Genomic DNA, 11,002 nt, shown 5'->3' on the forward strand with positions numbered 1-11,002 from the left:
ATATACCAGTACACATGTCATCACACATCAATGTGCTAAGCATAGAAAAAAAATGGTACTGTTGTGGTCATGGGTCAAGGAGTCAAATTCATGTTGGGAGAAAAAGTTTCAATCCATATAAGCAATATTCCTTCTTGACTGGATAGGAGGCATTAATATTGTGGTCATGGGTCAAGAGATCGAATAACTCAGATGGTTGGCTTATGTCCTCACCTTCGCATACGTGAGGTATTGTCCGCTTTGACTCATGACCATCTTAAGACTTCAATGAATTTTGATCATTTAGAGCTTCACGATTTTGTCCTTTAAAAAGCGCCTCACGTTGAAAGAGAAGGTTCCAATTCATATAAGCCATATTCTCTCTTGACTCATAACCGATGTGGAACTAAAAAAATCTTTTTTACACCACAATAGGTACATTATTTTTTTTCACCTTAGTTAAATATTATCTTTCTTTTCTAAAATATAATAGAGAAACAGAAAAGCTGGTTCCCTTAACAATAAAATAAAATACGCAAGTGGATATGATTAGATGCCGGCATATAAAAGAGTCGGTCCAGATTAAGTGGCCAAAGAACCGATCAAGAAAAATGTGGTCCTCGGCTATCATTTCGGAGTTCAGAACCAAATCAATGTTTTCATCCGATCCAGGGACTGAGTTCAAGAAAGGAAAAGAACGGGAAAAAAAAAAAAAATCCGAATGTATTGCCGTGCCCGAAAACTTCATGGTCTGGGCAGGCTCGAATCCGGGGTATCCCTTGGCCCAAGTTCGAAAAGGGCCCAGGCCTGAAATCTGAACCCCAGTCGGAACCAGGCCTGGAACTTAACGTACCGCGCAACTCTATTTGCCCAGGTCAATCATCCAATGGCCCGGACGGCCATAACGCCCAACCAACCAAGCTAATTTAGACCTCACACTGGACTATAACGTGACCTATCTATATTTCCTGTCCGTCTGATCTATATCTAATGGTTACAAAGGAATCTGTGAAAGATTTCCCATTTTTATCTTCTCTGAAAAATTCATAGGACCATTCGTCGTCACTCGTTAGCGTCCCCCCCCACTCGCGTTCCATCGTGACATCGTCGACCCCCACGGACTCCGCCTCCCGTCGAAACTTTAATCTCCCCTTATAATCCGATCGGGAAACCCTAGTTTCCGTTCCGTTTTTTCGCAATTCGGCCGAGATCAGTTCTTGCGAGAAAGAAATCTTGTCGTTCTTCCCCTATTGATTCGGAGAAGAGAGAGGAGAAAAGAGGGCGAAGCCAAGAAGATGTCGGGATCGAGCTCCTGGTCACGGGCATTGGTGCTGATCTCCCCGTATACCTTTTCGGCAGTCGGCATCGCCATCTCCATCGGCGTCTCCGTCCTTGGGGCGGCCTGGTGTGATCATCTGCGCCCTCCGCGAGCGCTTCGTTTTCTTTTAATTCGATTCTTGTTTTCTTTTTCCAATATCGGCAAGTATCTTTATCCCTTATCATTACCTTTGTTGTTAGGGGAATACATATAACGGGAAGCAGCTTGATTGGTGCAGCGATCAAGGCTCCTAGAATCACCTCCAAGAATCTCATCAGGTCTGCATTTCTCATTCATCTCCTCCTCCTCCTGCTCCTCCTTGTTATTATTATTAGGAAATAATCTTTTTATAAAGATTTTAAAAATTATTTACTTGGATATTTTTACTTTATTTTCCCCGGTGTTCTGTATGGAAATAATCTGAACACGGGTAAATGTTCTTTGAACTCGAAGATTTTTTTCCTTTAATTAAAATCATTGCCAATTTTGGATTTCGACTGCTACGGTCAAGTATAGTGGTATTTGATCTGTCTGTCTGTCATTATGAGTATGATGTAAGCTGATTTTGATGAATAGTTGAGATCGTGGTACAATGTAAAGTCATTGAAAGAAGCTTGTGTTTGCTGGCTATTCTTTTTTGTTTTCAAATTGCTATTTTTTTGGATGCCTTGTTTAAAAGGTGCTATGATACAAATAGATGATTGCCTTTATTCTTACTGTCTTTGTAGTTCCATTTATGTGAGACTTTCTGCTTGACCCATATGACTCTAGTAGTCCAGTCGCACTGTTCCATAAGATTGTTATTAGCATTGACCTTATTGATCTGTTAAGGTTTGTGAACTTGTTTCAAGGAATGGGCAATATCACAGCATAAATGAATTTTAGTTTTTAAAAAAGCATTTTCTTCAAAACGTTTGTTTGACTTACCTATGGTCCCCATGTTATCAGATTAAGTGTAGCAAGCGTTTCTTCTTCCATTGTAGCTATTTGGTAACTACAGTCAGCAGTGGTTTGAACATATAAAAAGCTAAAGCTTGAAAGTTGAAGGAAGTGCCACAAAGTGTCTTCATTCAGACAAGTCCAAACTTTGGAATTTGAGAAGTTGATTATAGCTGATAAGGAAAAAAAAACACCCTAAATTTGTTATTGCCTGTTGAGCTGAAAAACAGTGTGAGTGCCTTTTGGTTCTATAGCTGTGAGAGGTCAGACAACTTCTACCCTAGATCCATTACAACCCATGCTATATCTTGAGTATGTCGCATCATTTATAGAATAAATGATGTCAGTATTACGGTTTTGCTTTCACTAGAAGCACTAGATGACAAGCTAGAGTAGTTGAGGGGCCATGCATGACGCTTTGTGCCACATGGAATAAATAATGTGAGGAAGAAGGATTGATAAAGATCATTTGATACAAGTAACACTTAATGACTTAAACTTTGAGGTTAAGTTCACATACATTTATCAACTCTTTTTGGTATCAGGACTCTCTGTCCCCCAACAACTGATATGAAAGACGATGGTTGAAAATCCTGAACTCTCCAAGTTGTAAAGGTGCCGGAATTGTTGACTCTTATGGTGAATGGTAACATGCAAGTTGTTAGAGTGAAGTGATGGTAGCCTTGGTGCAGCGAATGGATGTGGTAACTGGACTTCATTGAGTTAGGTGTGCTGGGTTAAAGTGCCGGCACAAGCATGGTTCGTGCAGGATCTTAAAACTCTTGTAAAATGTGGCGAAGCTTGGATCTTGGATGAGAGCCACAACATGCTATGGTGAAGCTAGCTCTTGGATAGCGGAATTTTTAGGTTAGAGTAGTAACATGTGGTGCAATCAAAAGAGTAAATGAGCACAAAATTTGATCGGAGAGTAGTGGATTATACTCAAAGGGGAGTTGAACTTGGCTTACATGTGAACCTGAAGATTGTCGAGCATCATGTGCGATGTTTAGTCCCAAATGAAATAAATGTTATGTGGGAGAAGGAAATGTTTAGGTGATTGGGTTGAAAACTTAATAGTTAAGCAGCTTAGGCACACATGGAATAAGTAATATGAGAGAGAAGGTTTGGTATAGACGATGGAGCCCAAAATCTAACAGCTTGAACCTTTATCTTGAATTAGGTTTCCATTTGTATATTATGTCTTTTTGGTATTAGGACTCCATGTACCATAATAGGAGTTGTGTTAAAGAATCGTCCAACAAGAGCATACTTCACATGTCAAACTGTAGGAAGTTCACAAACACAGGGTTATAGAGGATTCAAACTTGACCACTACAACAAAACAAAGGAAGTCAAGGGGGAACACTTTCTTGTACATAATATAGAAATCTTGTGTGACTTCAAATTATAATATCTTTGGAGATGATTTTGTGACTAGGACTAGAGCTGATGGTGTGCCGAGAAGAACTCATTTCTATCACTAATCATAAATGAGTGACTATGAGGTCATTCATGTCTTGGGTAGCACAAAGGAGATGCAACGGTCAGATCTTCATAGGAAGCATATTTCTAAATCAACTTTTGGGAGGCTAGTCCTCATTTATCAATTATGTGTCATACATTTTGCACAAGCACTCTCACAAAATAATAAAATATATACAGCTAACATTAAAGACAAAATAAAATGATGAGTTGCTTGTTTTTTGTTTTCTGTTTTCATGTATCCGTTGCTTAGAGCCGACACAAGGTAAAAGTGCAGCTCAGGTGTATAATTTTTCCTTCAAGCATCTCTCAGTTTGCATCCTAAATTATTGTAAATTCTCCAAATTATCATTTTATCATTGTCAAGCAATACCGTGGAAGGAATCTTCAATTAATGCTGATTGCTTTTCTTGTCAACATCATGACATCCAAATTCTTAGCTTTTCTTGTTATTGCCACATTTGCTTGTCAGAATGGCAACCATGATCAAGATAACCTTGCCTTATAATATGGCTAGTTAATTGTAACACAGATTCAAATGCATAAGCAGATCACTACCATGTCCCTTTTACTGTGGATTTTTTAGTGTGACCTCAAATGCCACTATGCCGCCAATGTCCATGGTTTACCTCGCTTGCCTGACCTGGTGTTATCTATTTAGCATATGTGACAGTGTTCTAAAAGATGGTTTAGTATGCAGGCAGTCAAGGGATTGCATAATGCATCCACAGTATGCAGGCCACATAATTCTAGCTATTTAAAAAAAAAATAAAATTCAGTACATGCAACAAAATCAGCAAAATGATGGTAATATTTTTTTTGATAAATTATTAGTATTATTAGCAACATTAACAACTAGACTGAGTGATTACTGCTGAATACTTAATTCCCAATAGTAATATATATTACATAATAGGCAATATTGATATTATTATTATCTATATCAAACCCAACTAAGAGCCACATCAAACCTAACCACCAGCTTGAACCTGTTCCGTTTTATGGGCCTGTATAAGAGTGGGCTGCATATATGTGGCCCCAGAATGCTACGTGTCCATGCGGTTGGACAGCACTAAGCAAATTGCATATGCTGTTGCGTGGTGCAAAGTGGACCAAGTTTTCAGACCATTTATGATATGACTGCATATTATAGCTGTACATAGGCATCATGCTGTAGTCAGAGGGACCCATCTACGATGCAGCGGCATTCACCATGTTATATAGCACAAAGTGTGTGGTTACACCTGAGAAATTTCAGCCAAAATGCAATGCTTTAGAAAATTTCAGCATCATATGTGAATGAGCCACAAATTCCTTAGTGTAAAAGGAACATTTGACTACCTCTGTTGTCTTTTCAGAAGGCTACCCTTGTACACAGTGCAAGTTGTGTTATACTTTAGAGAACCTAGAACCTTGTTTTTGATTCACGGTACTAATTATATCTGGTGGTGTGAAACTGTGCACCTTAGTTGCTCAAAAGAATGATAAGTTTTCTGGTAGGAAGTTAATTATTGTAACAGTTATGAGGTGATCTGTTTGTATAGTGCTGACCATTCCTGTGGACAAAAAATAAATTGAATATCTCATTTGCCTTTGAATATATAAGCTCTGCTTGAGCTGAAAAAAGATGGTTGAATGATTAGTCATCACTACCTCAAAAATTATCTGAAGGTTTTCTTTGATGAAGAGGTGTTTACATTGTCCACCCTTACCTTTCGCAACATGCTATCTCAAAAATGAACATATAACTCTTCTATGTGGTGGCTGATGGAAGAATTTAGCTTCTTCAGCATGCTCATTCTCACACCCATCTGCATGCTCTTTCGAATTTCATCTTCGATCTTAGACAATGAGGGCCTGTTCAGATACCTCAATACATCATTGTCCCTGACTCATTCAGCCGAAAGCTGAGAGATGAAGTCACGGGACAGGAGAAATCAGTGCAAACAGGGAGCTTTGAGATTGCACAATCCCCAAAAAGGAGGGATTCTGCATTGCTCTTATAAAGGTGATTTATGGTATTCCAACATTTTTAGGATTCTAAGATCAAAGATTTCCTTAAATGAATAAATGTCTCTCCCATGGATATTCTGTTCTAAGAGTCTGCCATACATGGATCATTATTGGGATTATTTATGCGGGCATCCAAACAGCCCCTAAAGGAAGGGTGTGTATGTGTTGTCACTACTGATAATCTTATATTGCAAGATTTTTATACATGCATATATTTGTTCTCACCCCTTGATGTAAAATTAATTTCTCTGTCGTTAACAGAATTAAACTAAGGTGTCTTCATGATGTCATCAGATAAGGTTTAATGCAAAACATAAAAAAGATTGATGTTTTAGTCAAATCAAATTGAAAGTCTTTAATTACTATGTGTGAGGTTTCATGTGCGTGTTTGTTGCCGTTAAGAACAAATCATTTTTTTTCTGTCTATTTCTCTAGTGAACTTGTATTTCTGTATTGTTTTAATTCTTCTGAACTGTGACTTGTATATTCAAACAATTATCTGTGTAAGTAATGGTGCAGATGCACATGGATGTTTATTTTAGAAAGAAAATATTTTTGTGATGATGATGTTGCGTATATCAACTATTGTCGATTTGTCATTGATGAGAATGATTTCCATTGCGTTTATATTTAACACTTCTTGAATGTTATGCTGAAAGTTCTTGTTTTGCAGTGTTATTTTTTGTGAGGCTGTTGCAATATACGGTGTTATTGTTGCGATCATTCTACAAACTAAATTGGAAAGTGTGCCAGAATCTAAAAAATACGCTCCAGAGTCTCTTAGAGCTGGTTTTGCAATCTTTGCTTCTGGGATCATTGTGGGCTTTGCAAATCTAGTTTGTGGGTATGTTATCATTCAAGTTTTTAATCTTTATCAATTGCTTTTCCTGATGAAAGAAAAGGTTGTAATTCATTTTAAATATAAAAACTGAGGAAGTGTCTTTGACAACAGGCTTTGTGTGGGAATTATTGGAAGCAGCTGTGCACTATCTGATGCTCAGAACTCATCACTCTTTGTAAAGATTTTGGTGATTGAAATTTTTGGCAGTGCTCTTGGATTGTTTGGAGTCATCGTAGGAATAATTATGTCATCTCAAGCAACGTGGCCTGCAAAGACGGCGTGAACCTGCTGTCATCAGAAATAGGCATGCCTTTACTTGTCATTTCACTGGAAAGGTGCGGCATGTATATTTTATCTCAGTCTTCTAGAGGCTAGAATTAGCATGACCATTCTGTCATAATCATGATTATGTAATATTTCATTTGGTGCTTCTTAAGGAGCATCTTGCTGAAATTTTGTTTTTGTTTTCCAATAATAAGTGGATCCTGCCATTCCTTTAAGGATCTCAGTTGTTGCTGAATGAATTCCTTTGGGATACCCATCAACTGCTTATGGTTTGGAGAACGACTGGCATTCTTAATGATTCTAATGTTGGGATGACGGGTGGGGGTTTAGCCCCTCCTGGTCTCAGTCTCAGAGAGAGAGAGAGAGAGCGGGGGGGGGGTGGCGCGGGGGGGTGTGTGGGGGTTGTGTTCTGATGTTTGGATGCTGTCATGTTTATGGATACACGAGGTTCGTTCCGCAAATGCATTTCTGATTCGACCGTTGAGTCAAAAGGAATTATTTGCCCTGTGCTGCTGCTCGTTCCTGCATCCGATTATTCCAGTGAGCAGACTACCGGTTTCGTGGCATGGGGCTGGAAATAGTTTAGGTGATAAAAGCTGATTTTGTTTTGCTTGTGTTTGCTTAAGGAGTCCTGCCTCTGCTCCCTGCGGAGCAGTTGGTGAAGGCAACTCGCAACCTACGAGAAGCTCGTTCCATAGGCAACTTGGGTGTTATAGCACTCCTGACCACAAATATTCACCCTTGATAAATCTGCAACTGCAAGGGCCCTTGGTTGTATTTTTACCCATCTAATCTTTTTTGCTGAAATCCCGGTTGTAACTTGCCACGCCATTATTCTAATTCTTGTAGCCCGTGGAAGCCTTGATTTTCATGTATCTTTTTTACCATTAGGCATTAGCTTTTGACTTTTGAGGGCGCCCATGAGACTTTGTAGTTATTTTCCTCTCGAACATGTTTCTAAAGTTAGTTCTAAGTTAGAGAAATAGGACAAACGCACTTATCTAAATCAACAGTATATTTATAAATTACAAGATTCGTAGAATAACTATTGATGCTACTGGAAGATCACTGCTATTCATACTACCTCTCATGTGCACTGCAGCTCCCCAGCGATAGTTCAATATAAGGAGAATTGTCATCTAGATTCTAAAACATGACTCTACGCGCAACTCAGGATGCGATTGACAAGAACGGACCCTGCTGCGTTAGCGAGTTACGCGTTTTTTAGCTTAATGTGAATCACAAGTAGGCATCACCATCGTCAATTAGGATGGTCATATTTGGTGTCAGTCACTAGCTCTTACAAAAAATGGCTGGCGTGCATTTTGGGCTGGAGAGAACTTTGCGTTCTGTGCCTTTGAAAAATTATAAAGTTTCATCTATTAGTTTGAAGATTGGCTGGACCCTGACTGGCCAACCTGGCCTGTGTGCGTGCATGCAGATGTAGCAGTGCGGTGGGGCTATTTTTCTTTTTCTTTTTATCAAAAAAGACAAATTTGTTATAAAAAATGATTCAAATCTGCTGATTTAATTTGAAAAATTTTGCTCATGTAGTTTTTGGGCATTTTCTTTTCCTATCCCCACGGATGTATTTATTCTGGAATGGTTTGATTTAGCTGCTTTTCCAAGAAAAAAAGGGGACAAATTTGCTGCGGACGAGAAGAAAAGCAGCTCCAATCGACTCCCACCAAAGACGTTCCCTCATATTTTGCACCACCAGTCACCACCATTACACCTTATTTTATGCATTGCGATGTTATTATTCCTCGCTTTAGACACGGCTGAAGCGTGTCCAAGTTTTGATAACATTATTTAGATCCGTAGCATATATATGACAATCCTCGAGTTATGGTTCGTTGAAAATATTATGATTGTAGTATGTATCTGTTTTCTTCTGCCAGGCTCGCTGTTCTGAGATAGCTTATGTCTTCCGAGAGAGGGGGAGAAATAGAGACCTATCAAGACTAGCTGTCATCATGCATGGAAAAATCCTTGACACATGAGAACCATATACTACCATACTAGAGTAGAATAGGAGGACCATACAGACATGAAATATAGACTACAAATTTAGGGTGGACAGTTCAGACACGGTCCCTTGCTAATGTCTGGAAAAGCGTCTAAATACTTCATAGAACTCTAGAAGACCGAACATCATGGTGATAGAGTGGTGCTAAAAAAGCCGAAGACAATCACCACTGGGATGGTCATTGCCTTCCAATCATGCAGCCGGAGCACAATCGTAGTCTCCATCATCATCGTCATCATCTCCGTCTCCCTGTGTCGACTCTCTTAGATTATAATTTTCACAAGCTTCTTTGCCGTCTTGGATAACACCGGTCACAATGGCATGCTTGTTACACAATGAGCTGATATTGGCAATGGCAATCATTTCCTTAGCTATGTGGCTCGAGGTGGTGAAGAAAGAGTTTGTAAGCAAGTGGGTGGCTCTTCCCTTTGAGTGGATTGGGCTTGTTGGGATCTAGTGGCTTGGGGAGGCCGGGGGATGTGGTGTTTATATAGGAGATGGACAATGTGGAGTCCTCGTTGTGGCATAGGATTGCCACGAGTGTGGAGTGTGGTCTGATGCTCCCAGGATGTGCATGGCTTAATGCCAGTGAGACGTGGCAGGTCCAGAAACTGCCATGTGTGGTCCTGCAGAATACACTCAGCAAAACCGATCAGCATTCGCAGGTGCCTGGCTGGAAAGTGGGGAGCATGTGAGCGGACAAAAGAGAACTGGATTCTTGAGAGCATTTGGCCTTTCGGAGCAGTACTTGGGAGCACTGCAAGGAGAATAGGCGCTCAACATATGAGGTGGTGGACGAAATAGACTCCACTGCTAAAGTTTTTGGCCAGTGGTTACCCTACGGATATTGCTACGAACACCTATATACCAATCTGTATACAGAAGCTAAGGCTGCATTTGATTAGTCATTAAAAAAATATTTTTTTATTTTTTAATTTTTAAAAAATAAAAATCAAAAATAATATTTAATAACATCATGAAAAGCATAAAATAAAAAGAAATAATTAAAATAATTAAAATAATTATTTTATATGCAAATCAAAATTTTTTTACTTTTTAAAACTTACTTTTTTGTTTTTTTTTTTTTTTTTCTCTATCTAAAATGCCAAACTAAAAAGTAAAGAATCCGAACTCTTCTCCCTTGCCGAGCTTTTTACCTCCTCACCATCTTCTCCCTTTCTTTTCGAATTTTTCTCCTTCATCGAGCTCTTCACCCATCGTTTCCAAATATTACATTTTACTTTATAGTAATATAGTTATCAAACATATTTTTTTATTTTTTTATTTTTATTAAATAGTAAAAATAAAAAAAATAAAAAATATTTTTTAAAAATTAAAAATTAAAAATCAAAAAATGTAACCAAACGTCCCCTGAGAGTACCACTAAAGGAAGTCTTTATTTGATTTTAGGGATCTAAATTTTAGAAGAGTACCGCTATTTATCTCTGCTTTAATCCCTGCCCCATTCTTTGCGATGGGGGTTGTCGCATTACACATGGAGTACGTGAGCGGCACGTTTGGGTAATGAAACAAAGGCAAAAAGTTTGCTGAGTATTGCTATTTGTATTTCTGCGTCTGAACCAAAAACTCTTTGAAGTCTCGGCGGGAGCAGCCGTTAAAGTAGAAGGCCTTTTGTTTTTGTTTTTCTTTTATTTCTATTTTTTGGTTGTGTTCCACTTGCAAGTGCCAGGTAGACCTTTCTGCTGGTCAGTTGCATGCCCTTTGGCTTTCCACGGCAGGAGCTCTAATGGCCAACACCAACATTATCCTGGAATTCCAGGACAACGAATAAAACATTGATGTTACAGCGTGGATCCCATGCAGTGCATGTGCGGCACCGCACAATATAATGCACCCATGGATAGCGTCCATCATTAGATGACGGCCATCAAACAATGTACCGCATGCCATGGCGAATGCTATCTATATGCGTAGCTCTCCATCCTATGATGGACGCTATCCATATAAATGAACCGCATGCTGTGGGGCTGTGCGCGCACAGCAGCGGATCCGCCCTTTTGACGTTAGGGAAGAGCTAAACTTTTAATGGATCGGTTGCACCTTTAAATATGCCAGTACTAGATGAGGCAGGAAAAATGATCAGCCCGATGAGTCC

At 39.1% G+C, this 11,002-nt stretch overlaps 1 protein-coding gene across 1 annotated transcript; it reads left to right on the top strand.

Annotated features, from left to right (window-relative positions):
• Positions 1-1,062: 1,062 nt before the first annotated feature.
• On the top strand, positions 1,063-7,092 carry LOC105041825 (V-type proton ATPase subunit c''2). The gene is made up of 4 exons (XM_010918908.4): positions 1,063-1,384; positions 1,498-1,575; positions 6,405-6,575; positions 6,684-7,092. Exons 1-4 carry the CDS (start codon positions 1,275-1,277, stop codon positions 6,853-6,855), a joined length of 531 nt encoding a protein of 176 aa, XP_010917210.1. The 5' UTR covers positions 1,063-1,274; the 3' UTR covers positions 6,856-7,092.
• The last annotated feature ends 3,910 nt before the right edge of the window (positions 7,093-11,002 follow it).

Source organism: Elaeis guineensis, chromosome 2, assembly GCF_000442705.2.
Source record: "Elaeis guineensis isolate ETL-2024a chromosome 2, EG11, whole genome shotgun sequence".
Lineage (NCBI taxonomy): Eukaryota > Viridiplantae > Streptophyta > Magnoliopsida > Arecales > Arecaceae > Elaeis > Elaeis guineensis.

Bases quoted from the DNA above. Each gene is read 5' to 3' on its own strand.
- LOC105041825 (XM_010918908.4), top strand. From the start codon at position 1,275: ATGTCGGGATCGAGCTCCTGGTCACGGGCATTGGTGCTGATCTCCCCG. The intron at 1,385-1,497 runs GTGTGATCATCT...CTTTGTTGTTAG, and splicing joins TCCGTCCTTGGGGCGGCCTG to GGGAATACATATAACGGGAA. The intron at 6,576-6,683 runs GTATGTTATCAT...CTTTGACAACAG, and splicing joins TTTGCAAATCTAGTTTGTGG to GCTTTGTGTGGGAATTATTG.